Raw genomic sequence first — 26,243 nt, 5'->3', positions numbered from 1 at the left:
GACAATATTTCTAGCACAAAGTATCATAAATTGATTCACAATCGAGGATACTTCACAACAAGGACATGACTTATCCAGAAAGATTGTAATCATGTTTGTTTTCAAGTTATTTATATGAGATGTAAATAAGATGGAATGGTGAGTCTCATGCCATATAACAAACATGATAAGCACTTATACATGATAAGTAGGCCGAACCAGTGACATTTATGACAAGCACATGGAGTTTACTCTTGTCAATGTATTGTCATAAATCATATCAATGCATATAATCTTTAGACCTGAGATAGCATAGTTAACTTGTATATAGGTGGTTTGAGTTTGATACTGCTTTCATTCTTGTAATGTGTATGAGTATATGGGCATGTGTTGGCTCCTACTAGTTATATATGGAGGTAGGTGTTGATCAAGATAGAATCTGTTACCCTAAGTAAATAGGGATAAAATCCTATATTCATTTAATTGTTCTTGATGTTTCAAGTTTCTGGCCAGGACAGATAGATTTAATCAGAAAAAAGTTTCTGATGAGAAAATCTTTTTAATCAAGAACTGGAATTAAAAGAGAACATAATATTCATAGCAAATGGGGTTTGACATAAACCATGACTCCAGTTAGAATTGGGATTTTGTAACAGAGAGATTCTAGTGCATGGTAACATATGATTATATGTTCATTTAAGGTAAACATTATTACTGATTGGGTGGTCATGGCATGCTATGCTAGGTGTTAACCATGTTCTATGAGGTGCATAAAATAATTTAGAGAAATCATTTATGGTAAGAAAGAATTCTGATGATATTAAGAGTTGATATCATATCTCATTGCTAATTAGTGATGAGCCTAGTGAGTCACACACATACACAAGTAATCATCAAGTTAAATGTGATTTAATTAATTAATTAAAGAGTTTAATTGATTAATTAAATAGGTTTAGTTTGCAATTAGATTGCAAAGTCCCTAGTATGACTTGAAACCAAATTTAGGTTATTTGATGTATAGTATAAGTTAAATTTATATTTAAAGTGTTTAAATATGAATTTAACTATGAGAAATTAATTAATAGAGATTTGATATAAATTGATTAGAAAAAAAGAAATAATTATTTTGGGTTGAGAACTCAAAATTAAGGCATAGGGGTATTTTGGTCATTTCACAGGGTGACATGTGGCACCATGAGATGGTGACACATGGCACTACACATAAGCTTGCCATTTGTCTTTTAATCATGTAAGATGATCAAAGTCAAGATTAAATCTAGGTTTGACACTTGACACAATGTGATTGGGTCAATTAAACTAAGAGCCAATTAGAATGTGACATGTGGCAAGGGTTTTAAGTGGTAACCTAGCTATATAAGGGAAAGGATGAAAAGAAAAATTATCAGCTATTGTTTTTCTTTTGTGCCGCCACCCAAAAAGCCTCTCCCCTCTCTTCTTCTTCATCTCTTACCAATTCAAAGAGAATAGCCAACATTCTCTTGAATTAAAATTACTAGAAATCGTTTCTAGTGTCCTGTATGCATCTATAACATCTCTAAAGGCAAAACCTGATTTTCTAATTAATTGGAAAGGCTTGAGAAGCTGTTCAAGGGGCTGCCATTGGTGATCTTGGTGTGGACAAGCTAGAGGGACAACATCTGGTGTCCTAGGCGCATCCCAAAGGTGCCAAACACAACTGCAGTGCTTTAAAAGGTTAGTGCACTTGTTCTTGATCTAATCTAGGGTTATAATGAATTAATCTATTAATTCTAAAATCTTAAATGGTAAATGTAGATCCAAAAACATATTAAAAGAGTTTTAATATACTGTTTAACATTGAAATCAAATAGATAAAAATGAATCTTGCATGATGCATGTGACTCTAGAAGAAAAATTTTGAATTCAATGATCTAAACTTATGTTTTTCATGCTTCCGCTCCTTCAATTGGTATCAAAGCCACTATATTTGCCATTTAGATTGTTGATTATATGATTTAATTGTGTGATTTGATCATGAGATGATTGATTCATTGCTGGTTGCAAAGCAAAGGTGGCGACTTGATGAAGAACACCATGGTGCACATGGTTTGATGCATTCATCCATGCGCATGGCTGTTTGGGCTTGTTTGTAGGCTTGGTTTCAAGGCCCATAATTAGGCCCATGACTAATTAAAGTTTTTAATTAGAAGTTTTAATCACACAATTAAATTTTGATTCAAATCTGAATTTTTTAAATTTATTTGAATGTGATTCAAATCTGAATTTTTAAATTTGTTTGAATCATATTCAAATCTGGATTTTTAAGTTGAATATGAGATATTCAATTTAATTTAAGTATGTATATTTTATTTAATTATTAAATAGTGATATGCATGATGGATGATCATGGACAATAAAAGACCAATGTGATTGGATTTATTTCTTTTATGTTTCTTTGGGTTGTAAATTAATTTATTTATTTTAATTTATTTTGGGCATGTATTATAAAGGTTGTAATATTTTTTGGGTTGTAATTTCATTTATTTAGTTCTTGTAAATTTGCCTTGGTATGCCAAGGATTACTATGTAATTGGATTGCAAGAAGATCAAGAAGGTCAAGAGCATTGGTGGGACCAGTGGGAGGAATTCAAGATCAAGTGCTGATTATATACTCCTTCAGCAACTCTTGTAATATGAATAAGTGAAATGCACATAGGAATGCCCTGATTCAATTCTTGGTGGCTCAAAATTGAATCTCTTAGAAAGTCCATGATCATACCATATTTATTATCTATGAATGCATGAGATGTATGGGAATGTATGCAAGTATATGATATATGCATGCTAATTGGATAATGTGCAAAGTGAGACCTTAATAGTAATTAGGACGACCACAAAATCTTCCAAACAAATGATTAAGTTGGAAATGGTATAATTAAAGTAATGATAACATGGGCCCTCCATTGAGGCAATTATTTTAAGAAATTTTAAATACTTGCATATGATGCAATTAATTTAAGAGATTTTCTTAAGAATAATTATTAAGCATGAGATATTGTAAATATGTAAATGGTTTGGTGGCTAATATTGGTGTACCTGAGGACATTAAAATTATTTACATGTTTATTGGCTCAATGAGATCAACTTAACTAATGCAAGATAAGTCAATAATGGATGTACCTGAGATTTTGAGCATTAAGGGCTAGGTAAAGGATTGAACCTCACATGAGATGTGATGGGCAAGAAGTTGCTCACTTATAGTTTATTGTAATTCCAATAATGGATGTACCTGAGGATGATCAATAGGATTATAAGAATTCAATCACCTACTAGAAATCCATCCAACTGAGATTTTCGTTTTCTACTTTAGAAGTGTAGAATTCGCTAAGTTAGAGGGAGGACCAATTTGATTAAAATACCATAATCATTTTGGTTAATTACATGATATATTTACTAATTAATCTGGTTATTTTCTGCAGTTAATTTTCTAATAATAATGAGCACACCACAACCACCACCATCCAATATCCTTGCAAGCATACTTGATCGTAATAAGTTGACAGGACCTAATCTATCTGATTGGCTAAGAAATTTGAAACTTGTCCTGAACCTTGAACATATAGGATATGTTATAGACTCAAATGTTCCTGGTCCCTTACCTCCAGAGGCCACTTAAGAGGAACATGAAACTTTAGACAAGTGGAAGGAGCATGATATGAGAGCCAAGTGTTACATGCTTGCTTCTATGAGTAATGAGTTATAGAAGCAGCATGAGAACATGTAGAGTGCGAGTGAGATCCTCCTTCACCTACAAGAGTTGTATGGTGAGCACAGCAGGAATGCTAGATATGAGATATCTAGACAGTTGTTCCGTATGAGGATGTCTAAGGGACAGAATGTTGGAGATCATGTCCACAAGATGATTCAGCTGATTGAGCAGTTGGAACATCTTGACTTTAACATGGATTTCCAACTACAGACGGATTTGATCTTTCAGTCCCTTCCTGAGTCATTTGGGAATTTTGTGACAAATTTCCATATGACTAAGCAGGAATGCACCTTGGCTGGTTTACTCAACATGCTGGTTATTGTCCAAAAGAATATGCCGGGCAATAAAGGAAAATAGGTAGCTTTGATTGCATCTTCTTCTGCTGGAAAGTCCAACAAAAAGAAGGACAATAAGAAAAAGAAACCTCAGATTCCTGGTCCTTCCAAGAAAATAGCTAAACAGAAAGGGAAGATCAAAGCTGACAAAGGCAAAGGAAAGTGTTTCCACTGCCAGAAGGATGGGCACTGGAAAAAAAACTGCACAGAATATAGTGATCTAAATGAATGCAATGCTATGGTGAAAATCAACTCAAGTTCAAAATATATTTGGCACTAAAGATTAGGTCATGTTGCAGAAGATAGGATTGCAAAACTGGAGAAAATAGAGATTTTATCCTCATTAGGTTCTGAACCTACTCCAACCTGTGAATCCTGCCGTCAGGGCAAAATGACTAGATCACCATTTGTTGGACAATGGCTAAGAGCTGAAAATATTTTGGAGCTAATACATAGTGACGTATATGGTCCATTTAAAGAAATGGCTAGAGGCGATTTTCATTATTTTCTTACCTTTACTGATGATAAATCAAGGTTTCGATATTTGTATTTGATGAAATACAAACATGAATCTTTTGAAAAGTTCAAAGAATTTAAATCTGCAGTAGAAAATCAAACAGAAAAAAGTATTAAAGCTCTTCGATCAGATCATGGAGGTGAATACTTAAGTACTGAATTTGATGAATACTTGAAAGAGCATGGCATTGTTTCTCAGTTGACTCCTCCAGGAACACCACAGTTGAATGGTGTATCTGAAAAGAGAAATCATACCCTATTGGATATGATACGTAGTATGATAAGCTATACTGATATGCCAATCTCATTTTGGGGATTTGCATTAGAATCAGCTTTGTATGTTCTGAATAGGATTCCATCAAAATCAGTATCTTTCACACCTTATGAGATATGGCATGGAAGAAAACCAAGTCTTAAGCATGTTAAGATTTGGGGTTGTCCAGCTTATATCAAAAAGCTGAACACTGATAAAATGGAAACCAGATCAGAAAATGGTTGATTTGTTGGATATCCAAAAGATAGTTTTGGATATTATTTTTATTTGCCTACATCACAAAAGGTTGTGGTAAGTAGAGATGCACATTTCTTGAACAACAGTTTGTTCAAGAAGGAGGCAAAGGAAGGGAAATAGAGTTAGAATTTGAGAATTCTGACCAACCAACAGATCAGATGGATATGGATCTATCTAGTCAATCTACATCTATTGATAAAACATCTACAGCTATTCCTCGTAGAACAACCAGGGTATCTCACCCACTAGTGAGATATGATTTCCTTCATGAAGAAGAACAAGAGTTGTCTACTCATGAAGAAGTAGATCATGGAGATGATCTACTTACCTATGAAGAAGCTATATCAGATATAGACTCTTCAAAATGGATTGATGCTATGAAATTCGAGATTGATTCCATGTATAAGAATCAAGTTTGGGATCTTGTTGACCCACCTAAAGGTATTGTACCTATAGGGAACAATGGGTTTTCAAGAAGAAAATTGGTTCTGATGGAAAGGTAGAGACCTAAAAAGCAAATCTAGTAGCCAAAGGGTTTCCCCAAAGGTAAGGAATCGACTATGAGGAGACTTTTTAGCCTGTTGCCATGCTTAAATCAATTAGGATTCTATTAGCAATAGCTGCATACTATGATTATAAGATTTGGCAGATGGATGTCAAAACAGCTTTTCTCAATTGATACATTAAAGAAAACATTTTCATAGAACAACCTAGGGGTTTTGAATCCCAAGATGGTTCCAAGGTATGCAAGCTAAAGCGATCCATTTATGGGTTGAAACAAGCTTCAAGGAGTTGGAACATCCATTTTGATGAAGCCATTAAGTCATTTGGTTTTATAAAAAATGAGGATGAGCGATGTGTATATAAGAAGGTTAGTGATAGTGCTGTCACTTTCCTTGTCTTATATGTGGATGACATTTTGTTGATGGGTAATGACACAGGTATGTTGACAACTGTAAAGGTATGGTTGTCAAATACATTCTCAATGAAAGACTTAGGGGAGGCAACTTATATTCTTAAGATTCGCATCTATAGAGATAGAGTGAAAAGAATAATTGGTTTATCCCAAAGTCTATACTTGGAAAAGGTGTTTAAGAGGTTTAACATGCTTGATTCCAAGAGAGGATTGTTATCAGTGAGACATGGTATCCACTTTTCTAAAGAGATGTCTCCAAAGACACCTGAAGAAAGAGATAAAATGGCCAGGATTTCATATGCTTTGGCTATTAGAAGTTTGATATATGCAATGTTGTATACTAGGCCGGATATCGTATATGCTGTTAGTTTGACTAGCAGGTATCAATCCAATCCAGGTTTGGAATACTGGATAGCTGTCAAGAATATCCTTAAGTACTTGAGAAGAACTAAGGATTTATTCTTGATATATGGAGGTGGTAACTTGCAATTGGATGGTTATACTGATTCTGATTTCCAATCAGATATCGATTATAGAAAATCTACCTCTGGGTATGTGTTCATTTGTAATGGAGGTGCAGTCAGTTGGAAGAGTTTCAAACAAAGTACGACTGTAGACTCCACTACCGAGGCTGAGTATATTGCTACATCAGATGCTACAAAGAAAGTTGTTTGGATAAAAAAGTTCGTGATAGAACTTGCAGTAGTTTCTTCCATTGAGTCAGCAGTTCCACTTCACTGTGACAACAATGGAGCAGTCATACAGGCTAAGGAACCCCGGTCTCACCAGAAATCCAAACACATAGAAAGGAGCTACCACATTATCAGAGAGATAGTTGGGCGAGGCGATGTAGCCATGCAGAAAATAGCATCAGCTGAAAATCCAGCTGATCCATTCACTAAGCCTATGTCATAAACTCAGCTAGACCGACATCTTGAGAATATGGGTCTAAGATATTGTAATGAATGGCTCTAGTACTAGTGGGAGATTATTAGTAGTATGCCCTAGAGCATATCATTTAGTATGTATCTTGTACATATTTTATTAATAAAAGATATTTTCACTTTTTCGTTTACATAATATATTTATGTGTAATAGAAAAGGTCCATTGATATTTTGTTAGAAATTCTATTCTTAAATTGTTAAGAATATAAGTGACAGTATTTTTGGCACAAAGTATCATAAATTGGTTCACAATCGAGGATACTTCACAATAAGGACATGACTTATCCAGAAAGATTGTAATAATGTTTTTATATGAGATGTAAATAAGATTGAACGGTGAGTCTCATGCCATATAACAAACATGATAGGCACTTATACATGATAAGTAGGTCGAACCAGTGACATTTATGACAAGCACATGGAGTTTACTCTTATCAATGTATTGTCATAAATCATATCAGTGCATATAATCTTTAGACTTGAGATAGCACAATTATCTTGTATATAAGTGGTTTGAGTTTGATACTGCTTTCATACTTGTACTGTGTATGGGTATATGAGCATGTGTTGGCTCCTACTAGTTATATATGGAGGTAGGTGTTGATCAAGATGGAATCTGTTACATTAAGTAAATAGGGATAAAATCCTATATTCATTTAATTGTTCTTGATGTTTCAAGTTCCTGGCCAGGACAGATAGATTTAATCAGAAAAGAGTTTCTGATGAGAAAATCTTTTTAATCAAGAACTGAAATTAAAAGAGAACATAATATTCATAGCAAATGGGGTTTGACATAAATCATGACTCCAGCTAGAATTGGGATTTTGTAACAGAGAGATTCTAGTGCATGGTAACATATGATTATAGGTTCATTTAAGGTAAACCTTATTACTGATTGGGTGGTCATGGCATGCTATGCTAGGTGTTAACCATGGTTTATGAGGTGCATAAAATGATTTAGAGAAATCATTTATGGTAAGAAAGAGTTCTGATGATATTAAGAGTTGATATCATATCTCATTGCCAAATAGTGATGAGCTTAGTGAGTCACACACATACACAAGTAATCACCAAGTTAAATGTGATTTTATTAATTAATTAAAGAGTTTAATTGATTAATTAAATAGGTTTGGTTTGCAATTAGATTGCAAAGTCCCTAGCATGGTTTGAAACCAAATTCAGGTTATTGGATGTATAGTATAAGTTAAATTTATATTTAAATTTTTTAAATATGAATTTAACTATGAGAAATTAATTAATAGAGATTTGATATAAATTGATTAGAAAAAGAGAAATAATTATTTTGGGTTGAGAACTCAAAATTAAGACACAAGGGTATTTTAGTCATTTCACATGGTGACATGTGGCACCATGAGATGGTGACACATGGCACTATACATAAGCTTGCCATTTGTCTTTTAATCATGTAAGATGATCAAAATCAAGATTAAATCTAGGTTTGACACTTGGCACAATGTGATTGGGTCAATTAAACTAAGAGCCAATCAGAAGATGACATGTGGCAAGGGTTTTAAGTGGTGACCTAGCTATATAAGGGAAATGATGAAAAGAAAAATTATCAGCTGCTGTTTTTCTTTTGTGCCACCACCCAAAGAGCCTCTCCCCTCTCTTCTTCTTCATCTCTCATCAATTCAAAGAGAATAGCCAACATTCTCTTAAATTAAAATTACTAGAGATCGTTTCTAGTGTCCTGTATGCATCTATAACATCTCTAAAGGCAAAACTTGATTTTCTAATTAATTGGAAAGGCTTGAGAAGCTGTTCAAGCGGCTGTCATTGATGATCTTGGTGTGGCCAAGCTAGAGGGACAACATCTGGTATCCTAGGCGCATCCCAAAGGTGCCAAACATAATTGCAGTGCATCAAAAAGTTAGTCCACTTGTTCTTGATCTAATCTAGGGTTCTAATGAATTAATCTGTTAATTCTAAAATCTTAAATGGCAAATGTAGATCCAAAAACATATTAAAAGAGTTTTAATATGTTGTTTAACATTGAAATCAAATAGATAAAAATGAATCTTGCATGATGCATGTGACCCTAGAAGAAAAATTTTAAATTCAATGATCTAAACTTATATTTTTCATACTTCTGCTCTTTCAATAGGAAGATCCCATTCTTTTGTATTATTAGGCAACATTTATATACATATATCAAATTAGTCTTGACTATTATGGACATATTATATACCAAATATTTAACAACATTTAATTGAATCCATGTAATCAGCCTTTCAATATAGGCACTTTCCTCGTTGGGCTTCCACATCTTAGAAAGCAAACAGACCTAAAGTTTATAGCCATGGGAGAGATGACACAAACTAACCTAGAGGGTACAAATGAGAACAGTAGGATTCATAGCAATTTCTGCACTAATATGCTGCACTATAAGCTCCTCATGCATGATTCGAAGCATACACAAAACCCGACTCAGAAAGGTTAATAATTTTTTTTTACGATGGTGCGCTAAAAAGGACATTACAAAATCAAAATAAACAAAACACTGCTACTTCATGTTTGTCACTTGTAATCAAACCAAATACACATATTACATGGATTCTAGTTAGAATTTTATTGAATATTATGGACATAATTCATAATTTAATTTTTTTCTCAAATATTTCCTTTTTTCTTCTGCAATTTAATATTTTTACATTAATATTACAGTATATAGTTTTTAGAGTTTAAGATTTTAATAAATATTTATTTTATTTTAAAATATTAGAGTTTAAGTTTTTCAAAATATATGTATTATTTATTTTTTTTAAATAGATATACATTGTACAAACTAAAACATTTTTGCATGTACAAAAAGAAAAAAAAATAAAACAGTTTTTTAAAAAAAGTAATAAAAAACTAAAAATATTTTTCAGTTTTTAAAAAATAAAAAACGAAAAACCAACAATGATACCAAACATTTTATAATTACTTTTGCTTTTAGAATTTGCATCCTTTGTAGATGAACTTTTATTTTTTTTATGCATTAATATTTTCAATTATTTATAATTTATATAAATTTTTATTATAGATGGGGAGTCAAAACATTGAAGATAATGCTTATATTAAATTGATTCGATTGCACCCTAAATCAGTTGCGCATGCTATTGGGCTCATTGTGTACTGGTACGAGATACAAAGGTGACAAAATGCAAGTCAACTTACTCATACTATAACATTTGAAGGAGAAAAAAGAAGATTACATCTAATAACACAAATTAGCCTAGATGATCAAACTCATAGTATAATAAGAATGGGTCCTAAAGCTTTTATGGATTTGTGTGACATCTTAGTTAGAGATGGTGGTGTTAGGCCAACATTACGTGTTTCTATTGAAGAACCAGTTGCAAAAATATTGTACTTATTGGGACATAATGTTTCATATCGTGTACTTGGTTTCTTTTTTTGTTAATCTGGAGAGATTGTTAGCCGTCATTTTCACAATGTCATAAAAGCTATATTAGAGTTAGAGGAGAATTTTCTCAAACAACCTGATGGATCACAAATTTCACCAGAAATATTCAACAGCAATAGGTTCTTCCCATTCTTCAAGGTGAATACAATTTATTAATCATATTTAGCTATCAATTTACTAACATGATACTGATAGAAAATTGGATGTAGGATTGTGTAGGAGCAATTGATGGAACACATATCTGAGTAAAAGTTACTCGTAAAGAAGCTCCTAAGTATTGTGGGAGAAAAGATTATCCAACACAAAATGTGTTAGCAGCATGTACCATTTGATTTGAAATTCACCTATGTGTTGCCCAGTTGGGAAGGAACAACATCTGATTCGAGAATTATGAAAAAAGCACTAACTAGAGAGTACCCCTTAAAAATAACACAAGGTAGTATTTGTTACAAATTTAATATAGGTTTCATATACTATGTCAATTTTAATGATAATGGGTTTTTTATTAGGAAAATACTATCTTGTTGATGCTAGGTTCATATTGAGGAGTAGACTTATTACACCTTATAGAGGAGAGCATTATCACTTGAAAGAGTATTCAAGAAATCCACCACAATGCACGTGAATTATTTAATCTTCGACATGCATCTTTAAGGAATGCAATAGAATGGGCATTTGGTGTATTGAAAAAGCGATTCCTCATCATAGCAAGTTCAACAAAGCCATATTATGGTGTTGATACACAAAAAGAAATTGTTTTGGCTTATTGTATTTTGCATAATTATTTGATTGGTGTAGATCTAGATATGGATATATTTGCTGAGGTTAATGATGAATTTAATAACAGTAATAGCCCACGAGAGCATTGTAGTCACACCGATAGAGATGATAATGAAAATGCAATTAGAGGAGAATTGCTAAGAGATTCCATAGCAAATAATATGTGGGCAAAATGCATTTGATGTTGAGAAATATTTTAGTTATGATTTCTATTGGTATGGTTTAATGTTTAGACATGACCATTTTTTAATACTTTAATTAGTTTGCTTATTGGTTTTGTTGTCTTTTTCTATGCAATATTAACATATGTCAATTGATATTTTGCCTCTTTAAATATTTTGTCTTTTTCTTATGCAATGTTAACATATTTTAATAATTAATTGCTTATTAAATTAATTAATGATATTTTAGTTATTTTTATGTAGTTATAAGGATGCCAAAAGGTAAAAAGACTATAGGTGAAAATAATGGAGATGGTCAATGTAATTGGACATTGCGGATGGATGATACTGTTGTTGATGCATACTTACATCAACATATTTTGAGAAATAAAGTCAATGGAACCTTTACTACACATGTATTGAACAATACCGTGAAATAAATGAAAGATAAATTTCCTGACAAACCATTAGATAAAGAAAAAATCCAAAATCGCTTGAAAAATATAAAAAAGGTCATTACAAAGATGTTATGATATTTTTAAGAATGGGTTGAGCGGCTTTGCTTGGAATCCAATTAATGAAAAGTAGAATGGTGAACCTGAAGTATGGGAAAAGTTAATTGAGCTATGTTTCCTTAATGATTTTGTTTTTGTGATATTTTTATTTATGCAGTTCCACGTTGAAAATTTATCTCAATTATTTTAAGGTTAAACCTGATGCTGTTGAATGGAATTACAAGTCTATTCGAAATTATGAAAAGTCAGTACAATTATATGGTCAATATAGAACTACAAGAGAACATGCTGAAAACTGCATCAGAAATAAAGCAAAGAAAAACAAGCAATAGAGGAGAACAATCTGGTGCATTTCAATCAATGGATACTATAGATAGCATTGATTTCATGGTATCTCAACAACAGATAAATTTAGAAAATGTAGAAAATTGTAATGATGATGTTGAAATTTTGACATCTTTTAAAGCAACTATGAGATCTCGAGCTCATTTTGAGGTTAGAAGTTCCCATATACATAAGAAGGCTAACAATAAACCTGTTGATGATGCAACAATGTTAATCAATGACGGACTTGATAAAATATCAGAAGCTATTATGAATTCAGCTTCTAAATTGATAAAATCTAGTCAACTTCCAATACTAAAAAGTGATGTGTGGAGTCTTTTAGTAGATTTGGGAGTTGAACAAAATCGCATTTTTACTTATTATCTTTTTCTTATTCAGAAGTCTGAAATATTGAGAGCTTTGCTTGGATGTCCATGGGAAAATCGCGAAGACTTGTTGTTGGACATGATTGGTCGTAATGCACCCTAAAATTAGTTAAGTTGAGAGTTGAATAAATGCAATGAAATGGAATTAGGTTTTTTTTTTTTTTTTTTTTTTTTTTTTTTTTTGGGTTTTGTGGACATTTTATAATTAGGATAATATGTTTACATTATATTAATATTTTTATTTATGAATGTCATTTACTTTAGTTAATAAATTTTATATGATATTATTATTTATGAAATTTTACATCATAAAATATTTTATGTTATATTTCAAAATTTTTTGACCAAAAAAGCTATTTAAATCATTATATTCAGGTGACTTAAACACTTATAATTTACTTATAGTTATGAAAATAAAAATGTACAAGTCCATTGATTTATTTTGACTTTTTAAAAGTTTAATTTCACAAAATCAGGTGTAAAATATGTTCTTATTTTTATTAAAAAAGTCTATAAAAATTAGCACACCCCATGGTACAAAAATATTAATTAAATCTATCTATTAGATATTAATTTATTTAATTAATTTGTTCATTATTAATTTTAAATTTAATAATAAAAATATTTTCTCATTAGCATTTAAAAACCTTCATTTACTTTATTTTCTAGCCAAACATAATAAATTATTAAATCTAACTTTACTTTAACTTTTTCCCAAAAAATGAGAAATAATAAAATTTTAAAAAGCTTGAAGAACTCTACTCTAGAAATCATACCTAAAGAAATCTTACTTTACTTTTCCTCGTCACAGTGGTACTTCTGTCTTCTTCTATGGCTGTGTTCATTGTTGATGGGTAGGGGTTGATCAGCGACGGTTGCTTTCTGATTTAAAGCTAGGAGATGCTGTGGATCCATGGGTCATCCTTTAGTTGCGTGGTACTCTTGGAGACATTACCGGTGTCACTCTCATCGGCATCCAATCCCTCAGAACCCGAAGATGCTTAAAGGAGCTCTGCCTTGCGCCCATGTGGTCCATTAGCTTCAGATTCAGACTTTAACCTTGGCTTTGTGTTCTTTTCAGTGATGTGTGTGGGTCTTTTGGGTTGCTCTTTACTGAGGGTGTTCATGAGTCTGGAATCACTGAGTTTGGCATTGGATGATTCCCTTGTGTTGCGTTGATTGTCTTTCACTGCTCCGGGATGGCTTAGCTGGATTGCCGGTGCTGAGGATAGCGGCATTGGTCTCCCTGGCATTCAGACCTTCTTCTTGGGTCAAGCCAGAGACTAGGGTGCTTTTTGGGCCTTAGCCTACTTTCGTTCTGGCTGAGGCAATCTCTTAGGGCTCTTTATATATGTGCAGGCCTTGGTCCTTAGTTGTGGTTTTGTTCTATGATTTTTTAGCATGTTAGGGTATGTTTGGGTCTGCCCTTTTCTAGCTGGACACTCTTACGGTGTAATAGGCCTCAGATTTTTTCTTCCATGCAATGAACTTTATCTTAGACAATGATAATAATCAACGCAGGTAGGCAAACGTTGGCGAGCCCATTAACGTTAGGAGGATTGGATAGAGTAAGTTTCCAAGGCCTAAAGGTAAAAAGAATAATCATCATCTCTCTTTCTAAGAGAAATCATCGGAATTCGGTGCAAATAAAAGTAATTCGGTCGTAGGTTTCACTTGGAAAGTTAGAATCTTAAAGTAGTTAACCATTTCTACTAGCTTGACTTCTATAAAATGAAGTCATAAAACAATCTTAAATACACCTCGACCCCAAGTTACTGTACTATTTGTCCTCAGAACTCCATAGAAAAATAAAAAAATGTTGACAAAAACAATCATTCAACAATCAGTCTTGATTTGGACCAGGCACACGTTTCCAAGGAGAAAAACAAACAAACATCCAGCTGAAACATCAACGCATGGAAGAGAACAACCTTTAAACATCACACGCTTGTTTAAAAACATTTAGGTGTGCAAGCTTGCATACACCCTGCTCAAGCGGTTCAGTACTGCTGTTGCCTAACCCTAAGTTTCCTGGGCGGATCTTGGACTTGCTGGTGTTGGGGCTTGGGCTTGTATTTGCTTAGCCTTTGTTTTTATTTATTTATTTTTTGGGTTGGGTTAGTTTTTCTTTGTAAGGGGCCTGAGTTATGCCCATCCTGGGCCGTCAATGAATTATATGAAATCTATCTTCAGATTAAAAAAAAACGCACGAATAAAAATTGCAATGTCATAGCTGAACAATTAGTTTCACTAACAACTAATTGGATGCTTAGCCTAGCACCTAAAATACATAACCAAGGTATGCAGAGTGTGATGCTTGCTAAAAATCATCCCTGCACAGAAACACAAGCCTACACCGCCAATCAAAATTGTTTAAAGTTACAAAGCAGGATATCAGTGACGACTAGATACCTACCTACAAAGCCTAATCATCTAAGCTATGAACCTTTGCATGTCTTCTTATTATGGCCAAGGCCCTTGCACTTACTACACTGAAGTTGACGCTTAATTATGTCGATAGATTCGGCCTGCTTCATCTTCGGCCTGCCAGGTGGGCGCTTAGTTGGTGGAGGAGTAACAATAACTCCCGCGTCACTTGATTCACCCTGAATTGGCCTGTCAACATTTGGTACAGGGTGAATCGACTCGGCATAGGTTGAGCGGTAACTCTCGATGGTGAAGTATCTGGAGCAATAATCATATGGATTCCTACCAATGCATTCAAAGACAGCAATTGCATGGCAGCAGGGCAACCCATTTAGTTGCCATCCTTTGCAGCTACAATCCCAATGATCAGTATCAACAATATCAACAGATTCTCCGCGAACCTCAAATGTGCTACCATGAGAAAGTAAAACTTGAAGTGACCTTGCTATTGAAGTCTCCTTTTGCAATTTTTCCTCTTTTGATGGTGTTAACTTTGTCATCCACTGATTGGATTCCACCCGACGAGTATAAATTGATTCCATAATTTTGCCTCTTAATGCATCAATCATTTGAGTTATTGGCAATTCGTGTGCCTCTGATACCCAACTGTAGAACTGTTGCCCAAAGTTTGATGTCATGTGGTTATACCTTGCTCCTCCAAAGAAGGCATTTGCCCAGTGTTCTGGCTCACTCTGTATCACCCAGTTATAAGCTTCGGGGGAGATGCCTTTTATGTTCTCTACAGATCGCTGGAATCCCTCAAGTCTGGGTGCATATGCTGCAGCATAAAAATCATTTATCATGAAGCGTCTTGCTTCATGAGAAAACTGCCCCTTTAAGTCTCTATTTAGTTTCTCAGCGAGATGACGCAAACAATAGCTGTGGTAGCATTTATCAAAAACTGCAGCCAGTGATTTCTTTAAACCATTCTGAAAATCAGCAACAAATGTAATCTGACGAGATGTAGAGACAGCAGACTTCAGTTCCAATAAAAACCAATGCCAGTTGTCCTCTGAATCAATATCCACTACAGCAAAAGCTACAGGAAAAATACCATCATCCCCATCGACTGAAATAGCAGCCAACAACATTCCTTGATATTTTGAGTTTAAAGAAGCACTGTCAAGGAAAATGAGAGGACGACAACCTTGTTCAAAGCCAGTTATTGATGCATGAAATGAGACAAAGAAACGATGGAAACTCGAGTCATCTTTTGTGGAGAATGTAGCAATACTGCCTGGATTGGTTTCCTTTATTCTTTCACAAAAAAATGGCAACTGATTATATGCCTCTTTATATGAGCCTTGAAGCTGCTCTCTTGCAATCTCTTTTGCACGCCATGCCTGAGAATAATTCAGTTGAATCCCATACTCCCGTTTGATATCATCCGCAATGTCTTTTGGCCTGTAGTTCGGGGCAACTTTCAGTTTCTCCTTTATGATACTTCCCACCCAACCCCTTGTTGCTCGATACCCAGCTTTCACAGCAGCTCCTTCACATGTATGTTCTACATTCATTTTCTTGATACAAATTAATTGAGTGGTTGACAACCTGGATGCATATATCCGCCAAGGACAACCTTGGGATTTGCATTTGACAGTAACACGATGACTGTCATTCTTCTTATATCTGTAAGCAAATCCATGTGCAATTGAATACTTATGCAAAGCTTCTCTGAATTCAGCAAAACTACTAAACCTTTGATCAACACCAGTAATGGTGTTTTCCCACTGTAGAGCAGCTTTACGATGCTTCTCATCAGCTATTCCAATAGGAATGCAGGATATAGGATTTTCATCAGGGACATCCAGGTCAACTCGATCAATATCAATGTGAACATCAACAGGAGTAACATTGACCAGAGGAACCACAGCTTCTGACACAGTCGTCCTGCTTGACCTACTAGCAGGCATGTTGGACACATTCCTAGCAGCAGCTTCCTCTGACATGATAAATACATCAACAGTCATCGTATCCCCAAGAAAATTAACCATGCGCTGTAAATCCTTATCTTTAGAGATAGTGATAAGGGTCTTTTTGTTTCCTGGAAGGAAGTACTTAATGGACATGGTATCAACAGCACAATTGAACATTTCAGCTACTTCAGACTTGAAATCACTCAACTGTGTTTGCTGATCAATGTCAATTGCATAAGCGTCCCCACCATTGTATGACAATGTTCCATCCTTGTTTGTCACAAACTCACCGCCCGACTGGCATATAGCTATTATTTTCTTTGCAGCCATGGCCTACACCAAATGGTAAACGAGAGAGAGCAGCAGATTGGTGAATCCAATTAATCAGAAAGAAAGTACGCATCACATACAAGGAAAGCACCAGGATGCAACTCAACATCGACAGATGAACTCAAAACATATCCATGCAATATGCGCTAGAGAATTTCCAATATCATAAAGTCTAAAGCTTTCATATAATCGAATAGTGCAATAACGACCAAAAAACATAAATCCCATGTCAAGAAAACACATAAGAGACAATACGCGGTCATTAAAGAGATAATTGTCGAAAGACAACCCATTTTCAACGAATTGCCACTTCGCCAGAATCCCGAATTCATCAAAAATAGCATCCCAACCCAGAGAGAGAACTATAAGAATGAACAAACAGAATGTCGAAACTTAGGTAACGGAAAGCAATCAAAGGAAAATAATAATAAAAAGGTATTTCCGATTTCTGTAGGTGTAGAAATTGGGGGGAAACCTAACCCAGAATTGATAAGTGTGACTTGAATTGGCATGATTAAGAGATAAAACCCTAGAGGCTAGAAACAAGATTGCAAAGTTAGGAATTTTATTTACCTGCTGCGAGCCTTCTGGTAGAGCCAAAGGTAAGGACTTGTTTTTGAGTCCCCAACCAGCGCCAAAGGAGGAAGAGAAAGAGAGAAAGAGCCAGAGAGACGAGAATTGTTGTATTAAAGTCTTGGGGGGAACTGGGCATGGGAGGATGCCCAGCCCAGAAACTCGGGCAAGGAAGAGTTCGAAACGAATCGTATTGATTTTCTAATCGTAAGTTTGGTCCACATGAGCATGGGCCTACGGGTCGTCAAATCAGACTGAGGATTTTAGGTGGCTGGGCAATCACTACGGCTAGTCGTTCAGTCCCTTATTTTCCTTTTCCACATGCTTCTTTCTCTCTCTTGAAAATTCCCTTCCCTTGATTTTCTCTCACCCCTCTCTTTCCTTCACTTTCACCTGCTTGTCAAACACAGCTAAGAACTATAACTTTGTAGGGGTTTACGGAAGTTTGTGGTGGAGTTCGATGCCTATTGAGGGGGATTTGGCTGCTTTTGAACGGGGATTGGTATTGTCAACTGGGATTTTCGCCATGACGGTTTCTAGCCGTATTTGTTACTCGGAGCTGTAAAGACCTTTTTGGCTTCCATTTTCTTATCATTCTTTTGGTACTCAAAAAAATGAACGGGAGTGGGAGTGGGAGTGGGAGTGGTAGTGGTAGTAGTAGAAGCAGAAGCTGCAGAGGTATCATTCCTATAATTGAGGTAGTTCACCATGTGGACAAGAAGGTAAACATGATAGGCGTTGTTGTAGAGTTCTCTCTCCCTAGAAAGAGCTGTGGAACAGGTAATTTTTCCAAAAAAAAAGTGTTTTTTTTTTTCCCTTTCCATTTTGTTTTGCCTTTCCCCCTCAAATTGATTGATTGTTTTGTTGTTGCTTCTGTAGATTATGTGTCCACATTGAAGATTGTGGATGAGTCACAACAGAGCCCTGAATTCTCTGTAAATATTTTCACCGAGAAAGTGCAGCATCTTCCGGTTGTAAAATCTCACAGCGACTTGGTTGTCCTTCATAATGTCATGGTACTTACTTTTTCAAATCACTACTTCCTCATAATCATCATTTTCTTTCTGCAGGGTTTTATTATTTTTAGTTTTAATTTCCATTATTACTATATTTTGAATTTTTTATCTTAATTATTTATATTTGGTGCAAAGTTTGTGCCTTCTTATAACAAATTTAGACGGGCTGATTTGGACTCCTTTGGTTCTAACTGTTGTAAAATTATTTGTCACTATCACATATTAGGTGTTTCTTCTATTTTGTTTGAACTTCAGCTTCTTTTCACAATATGATTGCTAGATGGCTGTATGATCGTTTTCTTAAATTTATATCATGCTAGTTGGTGATGACAATGTGAATCATGCAGATTAAAAAGCATGATGGGGAGGTGAATGCTGTTTTCAGCAAAAACTTCTCATCATTTGCTTTGTTTGATGGAAAAAATAGCAATGACTTATCTTGTTATCAAGCTTTGAGAAGTTTCTCTCTATCATGGCGCGAAATGAATTGCATAAAAAATCTAAGGAATTGGTGGCCTAGTGCTCACATCGATTCAGGTGATTCTCAAGAATCTGCTGAGCTAAATATTGTTGTTTTAATATGATTTCCATGTTTATGTTATTGTATTTGGCTCTTCTATACTTTATTATGTATTGTATAATGGAACTTATTTCTTGCACATCCATCAACTTATTAATAAACTCAAACTCAAACTCAACTAAGCCTTTATCCCAAAAATTTGGGGTCGGCTATATGGATTCGCTTTTTCCACTCTGAACGATTTTGGGTTAAATCCTCAGAAATGTGTAATGCTTCTAAGTCATGCTGTACTACTCTCCTCCAAGTCAATTTAGGTCTACCCCTTTTTTTCTTTCTATCCTCTAGTCTAATGTGCTCTACTTGTCTAACTGGAGCCTTCGTATGTCTACGCTTCACATGACCAAACCACCTCAATCTCCCTTCTCTCAACTTATCTTCAATTGGCACCACTCCTACCTTTTCTCTAATACTTTCATTACGGACTTTATCTAGTCTAGTATGACCACTCATCCACCTTAACATTCTCATCTCTGCAACTCTTATCTTAGATGCATACGACTCTTTCAGTGCCCAACACTCACTACCATATAGCATAGCCGGTCGTATGGTTGTACAGTAAAATTTTCCTTTTAATTTATTGGGAATCTTACGATCACATAAAACTCCCGTAGCACGTCTCCACTTCAACCATCCGGCTTTAATCCTATGACTAACATCCTCCTCACATCCCCCATCTACTTGAAGGACTGAGCCTAGATATTTAAAGCGATTACTTTGGGACAGTGCCACTCCATTCAAACTAACTCCTTCCCTATCACCAGTTTGGCCTTCACTGAACTTGCAATGCATGTATTCTGTCTTCGTTCTACTTAACTTAAAACCCTTTGACTCTAGAGTACTTCTCCAAAGTTCTAGCTTCCTATTGACTCCTTCTCGTGTCTCATCTATCAGAACAATATCATCCGCAAACATCATGCACCAAGGAATACTCTCTTGTATATGTTTCGTCAGTTCATCTAAAACTAATGTAAAAAGGTAAGGGCTTATGGTTGATCCTTGGTGTAATCCAATTGAGATCGGAAAATCTCTTGTGTCCCCTCCCACTGTGCGCACAATAGTAGTTGCTCCTTCATACATATCTTTCAATACTTGTATGTACCTAATAGATACCCTCTTTTGTTCTAACGCATTCCATAAGACCTCTCTTGGAACACTATCATAAGCCTTCTCCAAATCAATAAAAATCATGTGTAGATCTTTCTTCCCATCTCTATATTTCTCCATCAAGCTTCTAATGAGAAAGATCGCTTCCATAGTTGAACGACCAGGCATGAAACCAAATTGATTGAGAAAGATAGAAGTATCATGACGTAGTCGATGCTCCACAACTCTCTCCCACAACTTCATAGTATGGCTCATGAGTTTAATTCCCCTATAGTTTGAGCAACTCTGTATGTCTCCCTTATTTTTAAAAATAGGTACTAAAATACTCTTCCTCCATTCATAAGGCATTTTCTTTGAGTTTAGAATCTTATTAAATAATTTAGTTAACCATGCCACTCCCATATCTCCCAAATACTTCCACACTTCAATTGGTATTTCATCGGGTCCGCCAGCTTTACCTACTTTCATTCTCTTAAGTGCTTCCTTTACTTCTAAAGATCTAATCCTTCTAGTATAATTTACATTCTTTTCTATTGTTCTATAATCTATATTCACGCTATTTCCATTTTGACTATTATTAAAGAGATCATTAAAATAATTTCTCCATCTTTCTTTAATGTCCTCATCTTTCACCAACACTTTTCCTTCTTTATCCTTAATGCACCTAACTTGATTGAGATCTTGACATTTCCTTTCTCTACTCCTTGCTAATCTATAAATATCTTTCTCCCCTTCTTTAGTTCCAAGTTTCTCATATAACTTTTCAAAGGCCTGTGCTCTTGCTTGGCTAATCGCCTTTTGCCTCTTTCTTTGCTATCTTGTACTGTTCATATGCCTCATTATTATCACATTTAGGTAATTTCTTATACCATTCCCTTTTTCTCTTCACTGCCTTTTGTACTTCCTCATTCCACCACCATCTCTCTTTTGAGGGTGGTCCATGTCCTTTAGATTCCCCAAGTACTTTTCTAGCTACTTCTCTAATCTTTGATGCCATCTGTATCCACATATCATTGGCCTCCACATCTAGCTTCCATACTTCAGACTCAAGAAGCTCATTTTTGAACTTCACTTGCTTTACTCCTTTGAACTCCCACCACTTTGTTCGAGCTACACTATTTCTTCTGATCTTACTTGAATTGTTCCTAAACTTGACATCCAAGACCACCAACCTATGTTGACTTGTTAAAGCCTCTCCTGGAATGACCTTGCAATCCTTGCATAGAGCTCTATTTGTCTTCCTGGTTAAGAGGAAGTCGATTTGGCTTCTATGTTGCCCACTTTTGAAAGTCACTAAATGTGACTCTCTTTTTATAAAGTAGGTATTTGCTAGTATTAGGTCGTATGCCATAGCAAAATCCAGGATGCTTTTTCCCTCCTCATTTCGACTGCCAAAACCAAAACCTCCAGGAACATTCTCATAACCTTGTCTATTACTTCCTACATGTCCATTCAAATCTCCACCAATGAAAACATTCTCTTCATTCGGTATGCTTTGCATTAAATCATCCATATCTTCCCAAAACCTTTGTTTACTCTCACTGTCTAGTCCTATTTGTGGGGCATAAGCACTAACTATATTTATTGTTTCTCTGTCTAGTACTAGCTTTACTAGTATAATTCTATCTCCTACTCTTTTCACAGCTACTACTGCGTCTTTCAATGTCCTGTCTATGATTATACCCACTCCGTTCTTGTTTCTCTCCTTTTCGGTAAACCACAATTTGTACCCTAAATTACCCACTTCCTTACTTTTCTCTCCTACCCATTTAGTCTCCTGAATGCAAGCAATATTCACCCTTCTCCTTTCCAAGGTATCCACAAGTTCCATTAATTTTCCTGTAAGTGATCCAACATTCCAAGTACCAACCCTGATCCTCCTCCTATCCTGCTCCTTCCTAATTGGTCTCCTTCTATGATATCTTCTATTATTTTCTATGTCTATCTTGTGTTCTGTTCCACTATTTGTTCTATTATCTGTCCTATGGACTAACTTCTTTACCCACACCTGTCCATGATGTGGGAACCCTTGCTCACTTAACACCACACCCGGGCGCCGGCATGGCGCGTCGCTTTCGGTGAACGCCCTACACCCTTGCATATTTATCACTACACCCGGGCTCCGATGTAGCGCGTCGTTAGTAGAGGACGCCCCAACGTTTATATCATTTGAATCCATATCATAGGGTGTGACGAAATTTTTACGTTGGTTGTCACCTACCGCAACCCTCCTCCTTTATCCGGGCTTGGGACCGGCTAAGCGCAAACTACTTAGGCGGAGTTATCAACTTATTAATGCATCACTTTTTTTTTTTTTCCTATTTTGGTTTACTCTTATGCTAACTGCTTGGGACAGCTGTTTGAGTTCCTTCATTTCATTCTCAATTCTAGTTCAATCCGCAGCTGTATGGCTTGCTAAATTATGGGTCATATGGTTTTCCTTACTTTTCTGATAGGCATTTTCTACTCTTTTTTCCTGTTCACTTTCTTCCTGAACTTGAAAGCAGTACTTCATTTTATTAGTGCAGATTTTTTAAAATAGATGTGGCTTTTCACATTCAGCACCCAGGAAAGAAATGCATTCAGTTTTTAGTCTTTCTTTCCTGCTTACTATCCATCTTTCTTATTTACCAGCCTGCATAAAATTTGTTAATCTTTCTTTCCTTTTTATCCAACCATCTTCCAGACATGGCCCAAAACCTATTATTTGCAAATCTGTTGACATATGAGTGGGTAATATGAGAGATCAGAACCCTTCTCAGCTGAGGGACTTGGGTTGATGTTCATTCCATTTATTCGGACATGAGTTGATGGTCAAGCGATCTCTAATACTAATTTATCATTATCCATGTACTGTAGGCAAAAGTGAGTACCTGGTATCAGTGAAAGACATTTCAAGTGATACCTATTTTGACCTTGTATGCAAGGTAATTTGTATATTGTGACATTTAACAACTAAAGGTGCCCTTTGTTGATTCAGTTTGAATAAATACTTTAGCTTTTATGTAAGAGGCATTCAATAATTAATATCTCTCACTCACTCCCTCAAATGGATATAAGGTTTTGCATGCCTCCTTTGATGTTTCTAGAGGCCTATGGATTCTCTTTGTGTGGGATGGGAGTGATGCCCCTTTATTAAGCCTTGATGGAAAGTAAGTATATGTTTTTATGTTTTATAATTTTCAGTTATAATTGTAAAGCACATTAGCTTAGATTAAGACCTGGTGGAAAACTTGAGAGATCTATGTGCTGCAATCATTTTTCTGTGCATTTAAGAAAAAATAACACTCTGTGGGCATTGGTGCTTAAAAAAATGTACTTCTTGAGCATCATATGAAAGAGACTTAGTGAAATAATGGGGAAATGTCTTGTGTAACTAATTGGAGCCAGATAGGTGTTGGTGCTTAGTTGAGTTGTTGTGGTTGGGATTATTGGAGGGTTTCTTTTCTGAAAGATTTTTTTTACTTTCATTTTATGACTAACTCTTGTTTATTATCCCTAGCTTGTTCCCAACTCTCCTGTGGAAGGTTTTATTTTTTTTATCTCATTGTTATGTAGCATTTCTGTACAAGATCATTCTTTGGATTAAATAAATGATTTGATTTCATTCTTTTTTCTTTAATCATTTTTTTAAATGGAATATACTTATTATAGTTTTACCTCCATCTTCAATTTACAGACATATTTTGGCATGCACACGCATTTATTATCTTATTTTTTTTTTCTTATTTAATTTTATTTTTGGGTCACAGACTCAAGGATGAGGAGAAGAATCCGCTTCCATTGCAAGTGGAATCATTTGCATTAGATCAAGACACCCTTTCCAAGTTTTATCGTGTTGGAACTATTTTAAGAGTGATGGCTGATAAATCTCATGAAAATCTTGGTCTACAGTTTCATGGAGTTGGCAAATGGGTGAGAATCCGCAATGTGGGTGCTAAAGTGTTGTCAGGGATGTGGTATGGTGCTTTGAATTCTTTTTCCAGAGTTAGACTTCTTGCTGATGATGACATTATTGTTGTGGAGTGTAAAAGGTAATTTACACATTTTTAGCTGCAATAAATATTTTGAGTTGCATATTTTGGTGGCACAATAATGGATCTTGATTGTGCATTTGTTACATCAGGAAATTTCAAGAGAGAAGATTGGAACTTGGACGGTTACCCTTATGGAGCATTGATGATGACTTAACTGGTAGCTTAATAGGATAGTTTTCTTGTCTTTTGCTTTGGGTTGATGTTTTTGTTATTATTTTAATCATTCTCTAATTCTTGAAGGGAATGCGTAGACTTTCATTTCTTGTTTATTCTTTTGTGACTTTTTTTTTTTTTTTAAAAAAAATTTGGCTCAGTGACAGATTATAATGAGATGGACAACATTCAATTTGGCTCGTTGATGGATATTCTTTCATATGAAAAGGTTCTTAAGCAATTTCTATTGTTGAGTTTTCTTGTCAATTTCTTTCCAAATTTTAATTAAAACTATATTATTTTAAGTTTAAATAAGAGGGGCATTTTGAAATCATTTTCCTATTAGTGCAGTTATATGATTTGAAACATATACTATTTCCTTGATTGTTGAAATTGCTTTAATACGAGTTTCTAATTTTAACTGTTACAGGATGACAGTATATTTTGTTGTGTTGTTCGTGTGATGGCAATCCATCCCTTTCAAGCTGAAGACTTGCATTCATCTGCTGAGAGGGGTGAACATGAGATGAGATTGACGCTAGAGGACCCAACAGCAAGAATTCATGCCTATTTATTAGGGAAAGAGTTGGTATTTACTATATATTATGCATCTGCTTGAAACTCACAGGCCATGCGAATAATATAAAATAGTTTGTTATTAAATCAAAATGTATAGTTGACTTGATTTGTGCAATGATCTCAGGTGGAATTTTTCAATGGTTTTCCTCCTGATTTGCTGGATGTCAAAATGAAGAAATTACTTGGAGTGCCAGAACATGAAAATTTGGCCGATGATACAAATTTTACAAGACATCCACCATTGGTAAAGTGTTGTATAGATTCAATGAAGGATAATTTTGGGAACACACATTATTATGTTTGTCATACTTGGTTGAAGTAGTAGTCTTGGGCATGAACAATTAGGTTCTCTCTCGTTTTCTCGGTAGTTCTCTTTTGTTCTTGTATACTTGCATAGTGGCATAGGATTTGGCAGTATTATTTTTGTTCGAAATGGGGGTATGACTAATACTTTTGTAAGACAAAGTGCTTGTTTGATGACGATGATGATAGTAAATAGTATATTAGTTTTGTACCTGAAGTTAAAGATCGTTTATAGGAGGTTGTTTGTTTGTTTGTTCAAATGTAGTACATTTCAGTTCAGAGAAACAGAAGAAGCTCCTCGTTACCGGATGAAGAGCGCAGAAAAAGTTGCTTTTGTCTTTTGGTGTCAATGCCTTGCCAAAAAAAACTTTCTTTATTCTTATTGAAGAGGATGTATAAATATTGGGTGAACTCAATAATTCCTTTTGAATAGGACTAGCGAAGGCAAAGCGAGCTCTTTTGCATTTGGGGTGTGTTTTCTGCATCACAAGGAACTACCCAACTGACAAGTTGTTTTTAATTATTTTGTTTGTGTTTGAAAGTCGAAAGTCGAAAATAATTATATTATGTTTGGAAGTAAGTTTTTAAAGTAAAGTAGGAATTTTTTTTTTTTAACAATGATTACATATAAACTTATTTAGAGAAAATTTTTTAGAAAAAGTAAAAGTTTTAGAATTTT

At 34.9% G+C, this 26,243-nt stretch overlaps 2 protein-coding genes across 5 annotated transcripts; one reads left to right on the top strand and one right to left on the bottom strand.

Moving 5' to 3' along the window:
* Nucleotides 1–14,740: 14,740 nt before the first annotated feature.
* LOC110635274 (uncharacterized) lies at nucleotides 14,741–17,997 on the bottom strand. Its single transcript, XM_021784553.2, has 2 exons — nucleotides 17,793–17,997; nucleotides 14,741–17,222 (listed from the first exon to the last, which is right to left on the bottom strand). The coding sequence occupies exon 2, from the start codon at nucleotides 17,217–17,219 to the stop codon at nucleotides 14,985–14,987; it is 2,235 nt and encodes a 744-aa protein (XP_021640245.2). The 5' UTR covers nucleotides 17,220–17,222; nucleotides 17,793–17,997; the 3' UTR covers nucleotides 14,741–14,984.
* A 115-nt stretch (nucleotides 17,998–18,112) lies between these two features.
* On the top strand, nucleotides 18,113–25,781 carry LOC110635275 (protection of telomeres protein 1a). Of its 4 annotated transcripts, none has more exons than XM_058144833.1 (10): nucleotides 18,113–18,572; nucleotides 18,672–18,808; nucleotides 19,156–19,345; nucleotides 23,352–23,419; nucleotides 23,553–23,644; nucleotides 24,245–24,526; nucleotides 24,619–24,686; nucleotides 24,844–24,911; nucleotides 25,113–25,267; nucleotides 25,386–25,628. In XM_058144833.1, the coding sequence occupies exons 1-10, from the start codon at nucleotides 18,407–18,409 to the stop codon at nucleotides 25,432–25,434; spliced, it is 1,275 nt and encodes a 424-aa protein (XP_058000816.1). In that variant the 5' UTR covers nucleotides 18,113–18,406; the 3' UTR covers nucleotides 25,435–25,628. The 4 variants fall into 4 exon arrangements, with proteins under 4 accessions (XP_058000816.1, XP_058000817.1, XP_021640247.2 ...); XM_021784554.2 differs by having other exon boundaries at nucleotides 18,120–18,572; nucleotides 25,113–25,271; nucleotides 25,386–25,781; XM_021784555.2 differs by lacking the exon at nucleotides 23,553–23,644 and having other exon boundaries at nucleotides 18,119–18,572; nucleotides 24,387–24,526; nucleotides 25,113–25,271; nucleotides 25,386–25,781.
* The last annotated feature ends 462 nt before the right edge of the window (nucleotides 25,782–26,243 follow it).

The sequence above is a fragment of the Hevea brasiliensis genome, chromosome 4 (assembly GCF_030052815.1).
Source record: "Hevea brasiliensis isolate MT/VB/25A 57/8 chromosome 4, ASM3005281v1, whole genome shotgun sequence".
NCBI classification, from domain to species: domain Eukaryota; kingdom Viridiplantae; phylum Streptophyta; class Magnoliopsida; order Malpighiales; family Euphorbiaceae; genus Hevea; species Hevea brasiliensis.
The sequence above is the reverse complement of the archived record's forward strand: the minus strand, read 5'-3'. Positions and strand labels throughout refer to the sequence as shown.